The following is an 18,973-nucleotide window of genomic DNA, read 5'->3' as shown; positions in this document are numbered from 1 at the left end:
GTTTTTGCCTGCTCAGCTCAGCTAATCCCACCCTGAACATGGTGTTAGTTCCATGGTTTCCACAGTGGGTTGCGACTTGTGCCAACTGAATAACATGGGGGATGGTGTTTTAAAAGACAAAGAAAGTAACTGGGGGGGTACCTATCTGTCGGCATGGGGCACACTCTTATTTTGGGCCTTTCAGCTGTCAAGGACCATACGCATGGACAGTATAGGTGCCTGGGTTTGTGTGCATGTGCAATACAGTTAAACTTGAAAAGGCCATTGGGAAGCGCTGAAGAAAGTGTTGTGGCATTGTTAGGTGAGGTGTATACCCCAACCCAGTGCATTTTTTTTTAGCAAAGAGGAGCAACTTCACTAGGAACTAAGTCAGTGTCAAAAACAGGTCCCTGGAGCTTACACTCTAAGTCCCTAATTCATTTACAAATGTATCAGAAGCCAAAGGACCTGCCTGTAAGTTTATGGAGTGCCAGCACAGGGGGACCATACAAATAGCTTACCCCAGAGATGTGACAGTTAAGTTATATTATTCGCTATATGACTATATCTGACTTCCACAATGCTGACCTGAGGAAATCCGCGCTCATATATTTCAGGCAACAGAGAAACGGTTGGGCTTGCAGTGAGTGTATTTATTTCATTTTCACCAAGATATATGAACATAGCAGCGGGGGGGGGGTTAATAAATGACACTATCTCCGCAGGGCCTATTGCTTCAGCATCCATCCTTTCCATTCAATTGCAGGAGTTTCTGGGGGTCTTTCATACTACAGGTTTACCTCCCCCCCACCCATGCTGGCATGCAATTACTATGTAAAACAACACAGATTGGACACACAATGCAATGAAAGCTGCCTGATTTTCACCTCTGTAAAGATAAGACAATAGCTCATATTCCGTCAACATCTCCTCCCCCCCCCACTACAAACACCTCTGTCCTATAGCATTTGAATTTCTCAGCAGGAAGAGTGGAACCTCCATTCTTTGCTCTTTTATACACAAAGCAGTGTCTACAGAGAATTGCTGATTAAGATCTCCCCTTCTTGGGTCTATTTACTTGAAAAGACAGAAGTGATGAGGTGAGATTTCAAAGACACAACCCCCTCCCCGGGTTCTTCTCTAGTTTCAGTGGCTAATACCGAACACTAACAACTGCCATATTTACAGTCTGAAATGAAATCATGTCATTGAGGGCCATTAACTCGTGTCAAGCCCAGTCCCGGCTGCAAGTTCCCAACATCACCACGCTAGGGTGTGTGCACTGTTACCATAAATCATAGCTTCTACAGTGGAAAAGTTGAACGAATTCACTTGGGGAACAAATCACAAACGCAAATATATTTCCCCATGTCTGTGTAGCCATCTACACTGCAACCGCTCTAATTTTCGAACGTGTGCCTGGCTTATCTATCATTTGCTCCCATTGTGGCCTAAAAAAACCCCAAAAACCGAGGAAAGAAAGGAAAAGGTGGAGGCATCTACTGGAATGGGTATAATCCCCGGAGAATTTCAGCAAGGCAGTTTCAGTTTTCACTGGCAGACTCCAGTTACAGTCTAATGTAACCAGGCCCAGGCAGTTGTTAAGCTAGACGGATACTGGGCCACTGTTTGGTTTCATCTCTAACAAGTTACAGGTTGCTTTCTTTTCCCACCGTCACATGTTTTATACTGGTGGCTTATTGTTGGTGACTCCAACGTCATGAATGAGACAACTCAGATCACTTTCCGGGAAAGAAGTGGTTAACAGCTACTTCTACCTGAGGGACCGGTTATGTCGGTTTTCAATTTGGCCAGAGAGGGGTGTTTGCATTAGAAAGAGAGAGAGAGATCTCTCCCCCAGGTGCTGAAAAGATTTTCAGCTTAGCCTTGCTAGAACATTTCACCTATTGTCAGTGAGTGAAGCCCTATAGAGCATTCCAGATACACACACACCCAAACACAAACATACAGGCATGCATTGGAACAGACACAAACACGCACACACACCTTTTCGGGGCACGACTACACCCAGAGACACATTCACACATGAACAAATCGTATTCACAGCTCTGCAAAAAGCCTTCATTTAGGGGTAGTATCCGAAATTAAAAATGTATAATATGCAAGAATGTAAAAATTCAGAACTCGTGAGCTGTGATTGTGGGCTCTTAGAACAGGGATCTTAAAGGGGTTGTTCACCTATAAGTTAACTTTTAGTATGTAATAGCATGGCCAGTTCTAAGCACTTTTCAGTTGGTCTCCATTTTTTCTTTTTTATATATTTTTTTTAATTATTTGCCTTCTTCCTCTGACACTTTCCAGCTTTCAAAAGGGGGTCATTGAGCCCCATCTAGAAAAAAAATGCGCCGTAAGGCTACAAATTTATAGTTATTGCTACTTTCTGTTACTCATCTTTCTATTCAGAGCCTCTCCCATTCATATTCCAATCTCTTATTCCAACCAATGCATGGTTGCTAGGGTCCAAATTGCTGAAACTGCAAACTGGAGAGCTGCTGAATGAAAAGCTTAATAGCTCACAAATCCCAAATAATAAAAAATGAAAACCAACTGTAAATTGTCTCAGATCATCCCTCTCTACATCAGACCATAAGTTAGTTTAAAGGTGAACAGCCCCTTTAACATATGATTGATGTTGCAGAACTGCAACTCCAATCATCCCAGTAACAGCCAACAGCAGTACAGCCCCCAGCCTGAAGATCATTGAATTAAAATCATAAGTACCTATGATACTGTCCTCATTTTGTGTACCCTTTAAACGTGTTTACAACAGGGGAGATGTATTCTCTCTACATTATACATGCTAGTACTGGTAATCACAGCAACAGATTCCATAGATAACCAAACACTAATCAAAAAATGGCCCCGGCTGGAAGTGTTACAAGCTGGGGCTTGCTCTATATGCATCTTTCTGAAGTGCAGATCTTTGTGTTATTTGTACAAAGACAGAGAAAAGGCTCACTATTTAAGCCTATTGAGATGTAAGGCAAACAAGGGGGGTACATTTGGGGGTGAGCCGCATTAAACAAAAACTACATCTGTGACATTGAAGGATTCCCACATGAAACACTGGCCGGGATTACAAACAGCTATGGACAAACATATGCCGCATCTCGGAACAATGGGCTTGCAGGCTAATGACAATGATGTACGACTGGAGCAAGGGATAGAGAATGCTTTTGCCAGGCTTCTCCTCTACTGATGACAGGTTGAAAAATTCATGGCTATCCAATTTGCAGCCCTCCAGCTGCTGTTGAATGAAAAGGCGCAGCTAAAGGCTCTTGAGAGATGCTGTGTTCATTAAATGCCGGTGGGACGCATGCTCGGTATATCACTGATCAAGCCTAATGATTGCAAATATATAATGCCCAATGTATAAATGCTCAAACCTTGTGCACTTTTGCCCTCCAATTTGTGCCTGTCTGTTATCCAACAACTTAGACTGTAAGCTCTAGGTGCAAGGACCTCCATCCTACTGTGTCTCATTCAACATGGCACTTAATCTCTGTATATTTATACTTTAACCTCTGTGTATTTATATTTATACTTAATGGATTGTACAGCATACAAAATATATATATGTGTCTATATATATATATATATATATATATATATATATATATATATATATATATATATATATATATATATATATATATATATATATATATATATATATATACAGGTATTGGACCTATTATCCGGAATCATCGGGACCTGGGGCTTTCCGGATAACGGGTCTTTCCGTAATTTGGATCTTCATACCTAAAGTCTACTAGAAAATCATGTAAACATTAAATAAACCCAATACGCTGGTTTTACTTCCAATAAGGATTAATTATATCTTAGTTGGGATCAAGTACAAGCAACTGTTTTCTTACTACAGAGAAAAAGGAAATAATTTTTAAAATTTTGGATTATTATAATGGAGTCTATGGGAGATGGCCTTTGTGTAATTTGGAACTTTCTGGATAACGGGTTTCCGGATAACGGATCCCATATATATATATATATATATATATATATATATATATATATATATATATATATATATATATATATATACACACACACACACACTCACACACACACACACACAGTCCACTTATAGCAGCCGCACTCAAGAACCGGATTTATTCAATTGAATTCAGGTGCAAGGTCCAAGCTTTTTGTATATAATTATTGAAAAGACCGCACTCCTTTTCTTGCAAAATTCTAATTCTATTTATTGTGTACAATATATATATATATACAGACACACACACAGGTATTAGACCTGTTATCCAGAATGCTCGGGACCTGAGGTTTTCTGTATAATTTGGATCTCCATACCTTCAATCCACTAGAAAATCATGAAAACATTAAATAAACCCAATAGGCTGGTTGCGTCTCCAATAAGGATTAATTAGATCTTAGTTGGGAGCAAGTACAAGCTATTGTTTTATTATTACAGAGAAAAAGGAAATCATTTAAAAGAAATATAATTATTTACTTATAATGAAGTGTATGGGAGAAGGCCATTCCATAATTGGGATCTTTCTGGATTTCTAGACTCGCCCCTTTCATAACATCACTGCGGGGCGGGCGCAGGTCCATAAATAGAGGGGACTAAGTGGAGCAGGCTGGGTCGATTTGGGAGGGGGCAGGTTAGGGTGAGGAAAACTCGACCAGCAGATCAACAATATATATTATATACTTGGCCAAAACAGGCAAACTTGTTTAGCGAGGTCTGCCTCTATGGTTAGCTTTAGACAACAAGATCTATAAAGAATTCAGAGAAACGCAGGTGAGAATGTGATGGATATATTACTGCAGTGAAAGTGTCTGTAAATATGGACTATATAAATACTGCAACCCTTTGTGCTTGCAAGACGTTATCGTGCATTATGGGTTTTTCATTTGTGTACACAATGATTACACAATATGTTCTTCTTCTTTCTTTACAGATAGTGCTTAGTAGATATACACACAGCCAACCACTGTGCTTTTTGGCACATGAAACCATTTATATGGGTCATTATTTATGTCAGCTGTGTTTTTCTTATTTAATTTACTATATAAATGGTTTATTTTTATAATATTTTCATTTCATGTTTTAAAACTAAAAGGACCCGTTACTAAGTCCAGCTGAATTGGTCCTACTGAATGTGGACACACACAGAATGATACACAATAAAGATGTCTAAATGAAATCTATTATCTAATGTAATGTATAGAGGATTTATATACATTAAACTGTGGGTGTAAACTGACCCTTCTCCTTAGGGCAAGGCTAGACATGGCGTTTTACTTAGCTTTTTTAAAAAAGCTCCGTCGGGCGTAAATACGCCACTTAAACCACACACGACCGTCAACATGGGTTTTCATGCATTTTTTAGCATGTAGGTTTCTTTTCCCAACATGCACTTCTCATTGTTCTCCTTCCCCATAATTATCTGGCTGGAAATAGAAAAGCTATTTATAAATAGAAAAAATATTTACATGCAAAATGGAGGAGGAATGATCGTCAATACGCAACGTAATTACGTCACCAGACCTAAAAACGTTATGCGTCATTTATCTTGCGAGAATTTGGACGCCATATTTAAAATACGCTGCGTATTTACGTAAAGTGTGGTTTCAAACTTGCAGATCCAATAGAGTCTATCGATTTGGTAGTTTCTTGACGTATTGGCATTTCTGCTAAAAAAATGCCAATACTGGCGTCCCGTGGCGGAATTCCCATAGTGCATTTTCCATTAGTTTCAGTAGAAGTGCAGTTTCTGCGTATTTGTGCCCGACTGAGCTTTTTTAAAAACGCACGTAAAAATGCCACATCTGGCCTTGCCCTTAGGCTATGGGCATAGGCTGTTGTCAGGCTGAAAGAAGCAGATCTGCTCAGAGCGGCTCCATTGATTTGAATATGATCAGCCTGTGCCATGTGTGCGGTCACACACAGGCTGAGGTCAGTATTTGGGTTGACCTCAACCAGTGTATGAGCGCACACAGGCTGATCAAATTCAAATAAATGGAGCAGGGGCTCTGAGCAGATCTGCTTCTCTCAGTCAAAGATACACAAGCAGCCACTAACAGTCTGTGTGCCCATAGCCTGCTGTGTTTGCTTCAGAAACCCTACTATACTTTATATAAATAAGCTGCTGTGTAGCAATGGGGGCAGCCATTCAAAGGAGAAAAGGCTCAGGTTACACAGCAGATAAGCTCTGTAGAACATAATGGTGTTATCTGTTATCCACTATTTAACCTGTGCCATATAGTCTTTTTTAAAATTTCTGCCATTGCTACACAAGCAGCTTGTTTATATAGTGTTTCTGAAGCAAATATCAGTTTCAGTTTCACCAGGCCAGTGAATATCAGTTTCACGTGATATTTACATTACTTTTAAACACTTTCATTTTTTGGTGTTACTGTTCCTTTAAAGCAATTTATTATCTGCATATCTATGAGTGTAAGGTGACCTATTTCCTCTATATTTTTATGATGGCAATCAGTCACCTCTAGTATCAAATAGTTAAAGCTGTTTACCTAAGTGCAATTAATATATACATTCTGAGCGGTTTTTACTTTTGTAAACATGTTCTGAAGGGAGGTTAACGCCTCCTCAAACATACACAGAATATATCAGAAATAAAAGAAGTGGTTAATCTTTGTTCGAGCTCCCCATTTCCTGAGCGTGGCAGTTGCTTCAGATGTATATGCATTACGGTTGTGCCATCAGCCACATCAGTATGGACAGTGATGCCCACGCAGCAGAACAGTGCAAAGTGGCACAACAGTAAGATGTTATAGAATGGCCAAGTCAATTGCTCGTCCTGGTAAAAGACTGCAAATAGAAAAAATATCACTGAGATACATAGTTGTGAGCCTTATTAAAGGGATGGTTCATCTTCCAGTTAACTTTTAGCATGTTATAGAATTGCCAAGTCTAAGCAACTTTTCAATTGGTCATTATTCTTTTGTTTTTATCGTTTTTTTTTCAATTATTTACCTTTTTCGTCTGATTGTTATCTAAAAATTAATGTTCTGTACAGGCTACAAATATACTGTGATTGCTACTTTTTATTACTCAGCTTTGTATTCAGGGCCTCTCCTATTCATATTCCAGTCTCTTATTCAAATCAATGCGTGGTTGCTAGGGTAATTTTTACCCTAGCGACCAGACTGCTGAAATTGCAAACAGGAGAGCTGCTGAATAAAAAGCGAAATAACTCAAAAACCACGAATAACAAAAAATGAAAACCAATTGCAAATTGTCTCAGAATATCATTCTCTAGATCAGTGATCCCCAACCAGTAGCTCGCGAGCAACATGTTGCCCTCCGAACCGTTGGATGTTGCTCTCTGTGTCCTCAAAGCAGGTGGTTATTTTTGAATTTCTGGCTTGGAGGCAAGTTTTAATTGCATAAAGACTATGTATAGTGCCAAGTAGAGCCTCCCGTAGGCTTCCAGTCCACATAGGGGCTACCAAATAGCCAATCACAGCCTTTATTTGGCATGCCACGGGACTTTTACATGCTTGTGTTGCTCCCCAACTCTTTTTACATTTGCATGTGACTCACGGGTAAAAAAGGTTGGGGACCCCTGCTCTAGATCATACTAAAAGTTAATTTAAAGGTGAACAAACCCTTGAACAAGTATTTTGCTTTAAGTATAAATTAATGTGATGTTCTCCCTGATGCCTACCTACCCTTGTGATATCTAAAATCGAGTGTAATTTTGACCCTAGCAATCAGATAGCTAAAATTGCAAATTGAAGAGCTGCTATATAAAAAGCTAATTAAACTCAAAAACTATAAATTTAAAACCAAGTGCAAATTGTCTTGGAATATCACTCTCTGGTCTACATCATACTATAAGCTAACTCATTTATTAGTATTTTGGGTCACTTTTAAACTAGGTCTCCCCACTCCCTAGTGCTGCATACTGTATATATGTAAGTGTATAGGCACTTGAAATATCTCCCAAGTCATAAAATACATAGCACAGCAAAGAAAGCAAGATATTTTGTCTGTCTAGCCAACAAGTGGGACTGATCATCTCTCTGTGTATATCTGGAAGCTTCAGTGGAATAAGAAAGAATTTCAGCAGACAAAGCCATCTCCCATTGCAGACTGGTTACATAAAATATCCAACGGGAGGATCTTCCCAATAAACAGTTTAATTATATTCATCTGCTGTGACCTTGAATATACCACGCGTGGCTCTGCTCTGATGTGACACTTGTGGGGTTAGCTCGGGTCAGCGGGAACTTACTGAATTAATTAACAGTTCTGATCCTGTCTGTCACACAAGACGAGCATTCAATGCCAGTACTATAGCAGATTAACCCATTTGGAGCCTGAGGTTACCAGCTTGTTGCAATGCATGTCAATGGGGGCTGCACCAAGCAAAATGAATCATATCCAGAAAACTGTTTTTCTTTTTTTATAGTAATAGTGAGAGTTTACGTTTGACTGATAACACACATCATATACCCATCACTTAGTAAGATTTTTTTGTCAGCTAGTGAATTGTTACTATCTAAATCATTTCATATTTTTATATGTTAAATAAAAATAGTGGATCATTGGGCTGATAATACCAAAATATAATATATATATAAATATATGGGGAAATATAATATATAAGTCCCATACCATGTCTTTTGTTTGGCCTAAAACTGAATTACCTCTGTTTATACTGCTATGTAACCACAGGCAACATCTATTGGAAATTTCTAAAAAATAAATGAATAATTGCTACTTTACCATTTAAGCCAGATTTGGTGATTGTCTAACAGCACAACAAGTGCAAGGTAAAAACTCTTTCTGACCTTTAATAAACCACCATTAAATATCACGTATAAACAATGAGATTTTGGTTGGACCTAAGATTCTACCACCTGAATATAAATAGGAAAGGTAGACACAATAAAATATGATTAGGTATGGTGGCAAGGAAAGGAAAATTGACAGCTTGTATAGGCTCTGCATCAGTGCTTCCCAAACTGTAGGGCTAGCCCAGAGCCTTGGCTGGGGGATCCAAAACTGCCAGTTAAGGTGACATTTATTGAGAATAATTATTTGCTCTTATACAGTAGATAGCCCTAGAAGGCTAGACTGAAAAATTGGCTGCAATGAATAGAACTTAGAACTTGTTTTTATATAATGAAACTTTTTTTTTAAGGGGTCCTTGTCACAATGTTAGGGTTAAAGCCAAAAAAAATCTGCTGTATGGAACGGCTGGTCGGTGGGAATGCCCTTGAGGCTATGATAGTTGGTGTTGTGCCAGTGATAGGTTGGATGGCCAAAGCATAGGGATGCCACTTGGCCGGTAAAAATGCCAGTTGATTCCAAGGTTATTAATACGGAAAAAAGCTAAATATATATCATTTTTTCCAGAAAAGTTGACAACCCTACCAAAGCATACATTTTAGAGAGTGTTCCAAAGCCTAGCACATGATATAGCAGACAATAGGTCAACAGTAGAGCAGCACTGGAAAAGTAGTAGATCCAATGAGATACAGCAACAGACCATCTTGTCATTAGAGCAGGAAAGCTGACAATGTTGTCAGATTAGTCACCTAAGGGGGGTGTTAAAATCAAGAATACTGCAGTAAAATAACAGGATATTTCCGTAGAACAAAGTAGATAATGCAGCCACACAGAGTCTCTTCTTCCGTTTTGTATTGTCCCAATGTATGAAGGAAGGAGAGTTTTTAGCGAATTCCTTAGATAACTCCCCTGGCTCACCCCCACCACCTTTTTTTTGCACACAACACGCATTTGACATCATTAAAGTTTAACTGGATAACAGAATAAGGGCCCTAAGTCCCCGCAGTAATCCTCTTCCCATGACAAAAAGGATCCATTACAAAAGGCTGGCTTGCCCTGTTCCTGCATATCTCACTGTAGCTTTGCTGAGTCTGGACTTTTTTCGGTGACACATTGCTTACAAAAACCCACAATCATACAATGGTCCATATGACATCTTCAGCTCCTTTCGTTGGCTGCAAAATGCTTTCAGGTTTTCATTGTTAGTTAAAGCGAGCCATAGGAGAGCACCATCAAACCACAGAATGAGACAATCTCGTAGACATTAAAAAAAAAAAATCACACCACAAAAATAACCACATTACAATCAGTTCTGCACACTCGGGGGAAGTGTGTACACACACACAGTAACACATGAAAGGCAAATACAAGGCATGCCTGGGGCAAAACAGTTGGAAGAAACATTACTTTTCCTGAGTAAGAATCCTGAGCGAAAATGCTGTGATATATAGATGATATCATCTGATGGTAATACACAGCTTTGGCCAGGAACCAGCAGAGTGAGGCAAACAGTGTCCCAGAGGCAGGGGTGGGGTAGTGCCTGACTAGATTTTCACAGGGAATGTTTTTATTAAGACTACTGGCACCATGGAATCTTTCCATGTAGAGGTGTTGGCCCTGCAATTTCAATGTTACTTTCTGGTAGATGTGCAGTTATGTTTGGCTTAGGTATTAGGCCTTATGATTTGGACATGGATAAAGAAGAAGGCCCAGCTCTTGCATGTTTTGAAACAAAGTAAATCCTATTCATTAAAGTTTTAGCATACCGAAAACAAAACTGAGACAGCCTGAGGGCCACTGATGGCAGCTGACATTTGCATAAGAAAACGAAATGTCTGTTGGTAGGGCTGCTTATCAGCTGTACTATTTCCTGGGCATATCTCGTTACAGTCCGAGGACTTAATCCTACTTAATAGCTTCTGAACACAACAAAACAATCAGCCCTTCAGGGGACGAGAGGGAGATTCATTTTAATTTGATCTCAATGATGGTGATAAAGACAAGGCAGCACACACCTGTGGAATGCACTCGCTTGCTTGGCTGTCCATTCTTTATTATTATTACTATTATTACTGTTGTTATTATTAACATGTAAACTGGAAAGAAGTTCCTTTCTGAAAACCATACAATCCATGCTAATTCCATAGAGATATAAACAGTACAAAGCATGAAATGAGTGTCGGTTTCAACTAATGCATTGGTTGGTACTACACAAGCCCACATACAGACCAACTCACCCACACACAGGTAAATATGTAATTAGTATACAAGTGTCCTTTTGTGTCTTGATAATGAGATTCTCTCTGCCTACTGTTGCCTAAACTGAGACCAGAATGATTTATGACACCATTTATACAGTGCAGTTGGCATTATTTAGGGATTGTATTATGAATACTTCTTTTTTGTGTCTTTTCCATGTGTGTATTTGTGACGACTGTGCTGGGCTACATGAAGCAATCTACATCACCCAGGCATGGTGTGATATATCCCAACCATGATGTGACAAATCCTACACCTTCATGTAGTAGATACATCATGTGATGTCACAGCGCCACTTTGTCTGCCTCACTTCCTTCCTGACAGGCACCTCTATTGCAACCCTCTTCCCCACGTACACACGCATCACTCTTGTGCGGTGGCAAAACCCCCTTCCCTCCTACTCAGCTATGCCAACGTGAGATGGGAGGAAGTTAGATATGCAAGTTGTGTGGCTGAGAAAGCATAAAGTACTTAAAAGACAGAAATAATTCAGATAGAACAAAGAAAGTGTAAACTGAGAGTAATAAAATTAGCACACAGGGGAACTCAGAATTTATAGGAAAGCTAGAACAAGAGGAAATTAGTCAGAATCCTTAGCTTTTGCCATCATGTTACTGAAACAGATAGAATGAGCAAGTCAAGAGATAGCAGTGCTTATCATTCTTTACAATAAAAACTTAATTGTGTAGATCTATGACATCAAAACATGAAAAGCATCACCTAAAAACACCAGTCTTGTTTACCCCCAATGACCTTACTCTGGGTAAATATCCTAAATATGTTAGAAGGTTTAATGTTTAAGACTTCTTAACAGCCAATTATTCTAGAAAAGTACATATATAAGAACAAATAAGCCAAATACTGTTGCAAAAGTGCATATAGTCATCCAATAAATGTTGTTAAGGGCAGCACATATCACATACAAAGGATTATGGCCATGAAGGGGAAAGGGGGATGGAGAAAAGTAGTTAAGATGTTTAAGGGACATTTTACGAGGGAGCCAGACTGAAATCTCACATCAAGGGGAGGGAAATAAAAGAAAGCTTGAAGGCCCCATTTACCCAGTTCCCACCTCTGCAAACTCATAAAAAATCTAGCTCTAAAAACCTGAGACAAGAATGAGCAGGGAAAATATTTTTTTAGCCCAAATATCTAAAATGGAGGAAATAGTTTTTGCATGCACTGCACATCAAAGAAAGAACTATTTATAATGGCCATAAAATGTTAACTGCCTAGCCAGGCTATTAACTGCCATTTGTCCCTAATGCAGGCATTCTGGTAAGCCATGAAGAAACCAACATAAAAACCTTTGTCAGTAAATCATATGGAATGTAATTTTAGGGGCTGTCTAAGGAATTTTACCATTCTTTCAAAGTTTGCTATAGAAGAAATGATGTGGAACAGATATACGGTAGATAGATACTTTGTGGAAATCACAGGTGTACTTCTAATATCTACAACTCTCAAAAACGTAAAGTGTAGGCGTACAATATTAGGGAACACTTTTGTGTATTTTCTTCTGAAGTATAGGTATACAGGCAGCCTAAGCTTTAATGGATGCCAATATTATTTCAAAATTGTTTCATGCTACAAGCTAAGCTGCTCTGTGTGACTTTATAACATCTACTTACTCTTGTTGAGAGTGAGTGTCTATTAGTAACTCTCAGGCAGAAGAAGGGATACAGACAGGCCTATTGGACATATTCATGAATTCCTGGTTGTTTGTTGCAAATGGGTTCTTGCAAGTGAGACATAAACAAATTATCCCTTGGTTTGAAAATGTGGCTGTTGAACTTGTACAAGTTTACAAAAGTGTTTCCAAGATGACCCAGCTAAGTAGGTTCAAGTAGCCATGTGTTTTGGGGTTGTTGTTAGATGTTTGCATTGCCACCCAGAAAGAAATGTGATCCACCCTAAGTGAATAAGTTGTGAGCTGACTGGTGGGGGGGAGTCTCATAAGGGCTATGACATGCATTATGTCCACTATTATGTTTTACAAACTAGATTTCTTCATAGATTTTGCTGGGTGACAACTGCTGACTTTTGGTTATGGAAAAGTTGTGATGACAAAATGCCAGGAATAACACCCTGACATTAGATAGGCCCTTTATATACAGATATCTTACTGTTAATGCTGGGCTTGCTCTGGCTCGAATGGTGTGTTCACACAAAATTCCTGTTAAAGGTGTAACAATATATAAAGAAACAAGGAAACTGTGAGGAAAACCCACACCGTGGAACCAATGCAGACTGTGTGCCAAAAATGCAAGAATTGTAGAAACAGGAAAGCAATACTGACTCACAATGACAAATTCATGTTTAGATACACCGGGTTTCAAGCTGGGAATGTCCAACCTGTGGCCTCTGGCTACTGCTGAATTGCAACTCCCATTAGCCTCTGTTGCTGCAATGGAATGCTGGGAACTGTAGCTCAGCTCAGAGTTAAAGTCACAGATTGGTCATCCCTAGCAAAAGTGAAAGGTACAGCACACCGTATTCTTAAATACTGCTCGTACCCTTATTCAATATATTTTCCAGCTTATCTGGCCTGTGGTCAGATTTCCATATAAAAAAAAAAATTGAAAACAATAATAAAAATAAACAAGAAAGAAATCAGTCGCCCAAAACAAGCATGAAAAAAGTTGACACTGACAGCGCAAGAGGCATGCAATCATACCTAGAACTAAATTCACACCCACAGAGTTGACAACTTGCCATTGCTGTGCATTTGTGCACACACAATCTCAGTGTTTCAGTGTAGCTGCTTATCCCACACACTCTGTCCCCTGGGAAAGGCAGTATTGTGCGCATTTCCAGAGAATTGCAACAAAGACCACTTTAACCTCTTGCTCACGGACGCCTGTTTAGAAGCCAACTTGCGATGTATAGGGCAGGCATAAAAAAGGGACAAGAGTCTAGGGGCTGTGTTGCATACTGGCAAGCAACTTGATACTGTGTGTGTATGTTAACAACACTAACACTTATTAAAGGCTTTTTATTTTCATTTGGCCAGACACATCCTACATTTTAGCAGTTAATGAATATAGTGTGATTTCCCACCCACTCTGGCATAAACACAAATCTCATTACCCATTCACTTTTAAAGAGCTTAACATGAAAAGACATTAGAATGTCAGCAGGAAGAAATACAGACACTGAACTCAGATTTATAAACGGAGTCGCCCACTTAATTTTATGCCCAGTAAGTGGTGCATTGTACAATGCACACCCCAGGCACACTCAGCTCACATATGGTACTGATATACAAAAATAATAAGGCAGTTGCTGCTCTGTGTATCCCATGTTGGAATGTAGCAAGGGAAGTCAAAAACTGTAATGTATCTCACAGCTATAAGCAAAAAGAGCAGCATCTTGTGGGAGATGAAGAGCATCGACAAGACATTATAAAGGCAAGAAAAGCAGGAAAATTGTTCTAGTAAGGCACATACAGTTGCTGCTGATTAGTCTGATATAGATAGATGATACATAGATAATAATGAAGAACAGCAAAACAGAATCCCACATGAATACACAGGGCAGAATTAAAGCAACTTGCCTGCTGTATTTTCACGGGCACAGACAGATACACACACAACACAGACAGAAACACACAACACAGACATATACACACACAACACAGACAGATACACACACAACATAAAGTGTGACTTACATTGCATACTGTGGCTCTGCATCCATCCAAAGGGGTCCAGCCCCCCAAAACAGGCAGCTTTGCGCAGCATGCAGGGACCCTGAGGACTCATGTCATAGAGCGGCCGAGGCATCAAAGGGAAGGATTCCATGCAGTCATACATTTTGGGTGTACAGGGAGCGGGTAAGCAGGCACTGAAGTTTTCAGAAGAGGGTGGGAAAGCAGCAGTGTGGGCTCTGGTAGCAGACTGAGATTGGCACCTTCCGAGTAGTAATAGTAATGCCTTCTTTTGCTCTCCCACTCTCTCCCTCCACTCTCACAGCCTGCTTTGTGGCATACCTTTTGCAAATAGCCAAGCTGCCTTGGGGCTATGGGTGGGGCTAAAAGCCTGAGAGGGGGTGGGCCACACTACACTACAGTCTTTCAACTCTCTGCTTCCTCAACACCAAAGTTTTACCCCTTCACTCTCCACCTATTCTGAAATCTGTTTAACAATACAATCTACTGCAACCAGATTTCTACACAGACTCCCATACATACAAACACACACTTATATGTAGGTAACATGAATACTTGCCCCATTCTAATGCACTGGAAATGCTGCCACATTGACAAGGCAAATGTATCTTTCTGTATTATTATACCCTCTATAAACCCTATATTCTGTCTGAAACCCCATAAAACAGACACCCACATACATACACACACCCCACATACATACACACTTACATACACACAAACACACGCATACATACCTACAAACACACACATACAAACAGATGCACACACACATACATACACACAGACCCACACATACAGGCACACAAAGACACACAAACACACACAGACAGACACACACATACATACACACAAACAAACAAACACACAGACCCACACATACATACACACAGACAGACATACACACAGACAGACCCACACATACATACACCCACATACAAACACACAGACACACACATACATACACACACACGCATATACATACATACACACAGACACCCACATACATACATACATACTGTCTGTGTGTATTATGGTTGCCACCTCACCCCTTAAAATACACATATGGAATCAACAGCCTGCATGGCTATTTAGCAATTTATTTAGATGCATTCTACAGACTAAACTGATTTATGTACAATCATGCATAGGGTTGCCACCTTTTCTGCAAAAAAAATCAGCAACCCTAATCATGCATCTAAATGAATTGCTAATTAGCCATGCAGGCTTTGGAATTAATATGTGTTCGTTTTAAGTGGGTGAGGTGGCAACCATAATACACACAAACAGATACTCACATACACACACAGACATACACACATAAATACACACAGACACACATATACACAGACATACCCAGGCACACAAACATACACAGACACACTAATATATACACGTATAGTACATGAAAAAGCACCCCCAAATGAAAGAAAACAGTATAACAAGAAAATATTTCACATTCATTCTTTTAAATATATAGCAATTTACTTAGAAATAAACCACATCCCCATCAGGAAGGCCCCCAAGAAGCACTAGCTGGTGGGCCATTTGAAGCAAATACAAAGGCAGGTAGTTAATACAGATTAGCATATCAATGTCAGACAGCTACAGTTTCATATACATGTACTATTGTCAAAGCAGAAATGCCATCAGCAAAGAGAATTTGTTTTAAAGGCACATTAGCATCTGTTTACACCTTCTGCAACAGGCTATTTGCATCCTATATGCTCTGATTTCCATTTGGTCTTAAAAGCAAAATACACATTTGGCAGTGTCATAGTGTTTCCAACTTTATCATATCTTTATCATTTATTTTATGTTGCACACCTTACTCTTCCTTGGGGTTTTAGGTGTATCACTGTACAGCAATTTAACAGTAAGCAATTAACTCCCAGCAACCACTGACAACAAATGGCAGGTCAACAAGAAAGACACAAACAAATATATAGTTATTATAAACACCCCATTATGCAGAGTTTAGTGCAGTGCTGAAATTTTGAAATTTCTGCAGCCCCATATTTTGTATGTCTCCCTTTTTATGTTGGAAGAAATCCACTCATAAATACTGCAGGTGCCTGGAATTCCCCCAATATGAGCTGTAGAGAACACATGCTGTAATACCACCTTCCACCAGCATATGGCAATATATAGTGTATATTCATGTGTGCTATGTATACTTTACTTAAAGGGCATGTAAAGTCTAAAATAGAATAAGGCTAGAAATGCTATATTTTGTATACTAAATATAAACATGAACTTACTGCACCACAAGCCTAATCAAACAAATAATTTATGCTTTCAAAGTTGGCTACAGGGGGTCACCATCTTGTAACTTTGTTAAACATCTTTGCAAGACTAAGACTGTGCACATGCTCAGTGTGATCTGGGCTGCTTAGGGATCTTCATAAACAAAGCTGCTTGAGTTATGCATGGTTGGGAAGTAAGGTGGGGGCTCCCCCTGCTGTTCATAAGTATGATTGTGTCCCTGCAGGGCAGTTAGGGACCATCTAACAATTCCTATCCACAGCAGTAAATGAAGGGAGAATTTCACTGCATAAAGTCAGGTTTCTTATAAAAACAGCACACATTTTTTAATTAAAGTATATTGGAGATAGGTTTCTTTTTCATTAAAGAAAGTAAAAATGGGATCTTATTATATTTGCCTTTACATGCCCTTTAATAGACCAGGTCTTTGTAAGTTGTTCCAGGGCAAGGGGAGATGTGTGTGTTTTCAATTAAGAATGATAATTTTTATGAATGTATTGAACATGGATGACATTAAGCTAAGTTATATATTAAACAGCAACACTACAGTCAAAATATTTAGGGCTATGGCATGATGAGATTTATCTCCCATGCAGTGGCGTAACTACCTATGCAGCAGACCCCTTACTAACGTGGAGTAATCGCTGAAAAATGCAGAAGAAGGCATTTTCCAGCGACAACGTTGGATTGCCAGATGTAAAGTGCAGTTTCTAGGAGGCATTTTATATCTGATATAAAAGTGAGTGATAAACTATACCCTGATAATAACTTTAATTCAACATTAGTGCTTATTATTCCTTTTAATATAGTGCTAACATATTCCACAGCTGATGGGGACTGTACTTGAAATGCCAGGGCCTATTTTGAATTCCAGTCCAGACATGTTACCAATCATTCCCTGACCCAGTGGAGCTTATTCATAAACACTATGGTCAATTTTATTGGGAACCAGTTGACCGGCCTGTATTTTTTAGGAGTGTGGAAAGAAACAGGAGTATCTGGATACTAGTGCCCTGGCTGGAAACAAACCTAGGACCCAGCACTGCAAGGTAACGAAGTTGTGTTTTTATCAAAGAACTTTGGCAAAATACCCATGGCAGACTTCTCCTCTGTCTTCATTCAGGAGTTGGGTGTCAGATGATTGATCCAATATATATTATAGGGGGGCTCCTTTTGCCTAGAACATTTATTACAGCTCACTCTATTAAAATCACCAGAAACCCTGTCTCTCTACATGCATAATTTGTGCAAAAGGCAGTTATTTTGTTATATTTTGTTTGTACTGTAATCAGTTATTTGAGTGAGCTCTAATACATCTACTAGGTAAGGGAGCCCCCCTATAAGATATTTTGGATCATTCATCTGACACCCAACTGCTGCATGAAGAGAGAATGAAGAGAAACAGATGCCGAGAGAGGAATAGTGAACATAAACTTGTTTATTTCAGAAATGATGCAGAATATTTAATTGATTGTATTTAAGTAAGTTTCTTACTTCCGTATGAGGAAGCTTCTATTAGATTTTAATTTTCGCCAATGTTCCCCTTTAAAAAAAGGTCACACAAATAACTTGCAAAGCTTTTGAGAAAATATTCTAGGATTTTTTTTTTATTTTAATGTCAGCAAATACATTGCTCATGTGTGTTATAGTTGATTTTTTTTTTCAATAACTGGGGAAGACATGTTTCAGCACCAAATGTCCTGTTATAGTATAGTTCAAGAATGTAAAAAATGTTATAAGTAAAGTCTATGGTGCGCTATGTGTTTTGATAGCAACTACTAGCACTGAGCAAAACGGCTGGTGTGCCATAGCCCCAAGAGCTGCTCTGCGTTTAAACAAATGTTATAATGGCAAAGATACAAAAAAACATGATTTAAAGAACATTTTGTAACAATCCAGTATGTCTCCCAGCAACAAGAACATGTTATATTTTCTTTGAGAGATCAACGGGTTTATTTATAAAACAAAATTGT

The 18,973-nt window shown here is 39.1% G+C and overlaps 1 protein-coding gene across 3 annotated transcripts in view; it reads right to left on the bottom strand.

Annotated features, from left to right (window-relative positions):
• The window catches only part of LOC108708649 (retinoic acid receptor gamma-like), a 129,157-nt gene that overhangs the window by 14,978 nt on the left and 95,206 nt on the right, over positions 1-18,973 (bottom strand). Inside the window, exon 1 of one of the 3 annotated variants that reach the window (XM_018247576.2) lies at positions 14,739-15,071. The exons of the other annotated variants lie outside the window; for them this stretch is intronic. Within the exon in view, the coding sequence (XP_018103065.1) occupies positions 14,739-14,880 (142 nt within the window). The 5' untranslated portion in view covers positions 14,881-15,071. Of the gene's footprint in view, positions 1-14,738; positions 15,072-18,973 lie in introns of those variants that run through there. 3 annotated transcript variants of the gene reach the window in all.

Source organism: Xenopus laevis, chromosome 2L (assembly GCF_017654675.1).
Source record: "Xenopus laevis strain J_2021 chromosome 2L, Xenopus_laevis_v10.1, whole genome shotgun sequence".
In the NCBI taxonomy this organism is placed as follows: Eukaryota; Metazoa; Chordata; class Amphibia; order Anura; family Pipidae; genus Xenopus; species Xenopus laevis.
Note: the sequence above shows the minus strand (reverse complement) of the source record. Positions and strands in the feature narration are given on the sequence as shown.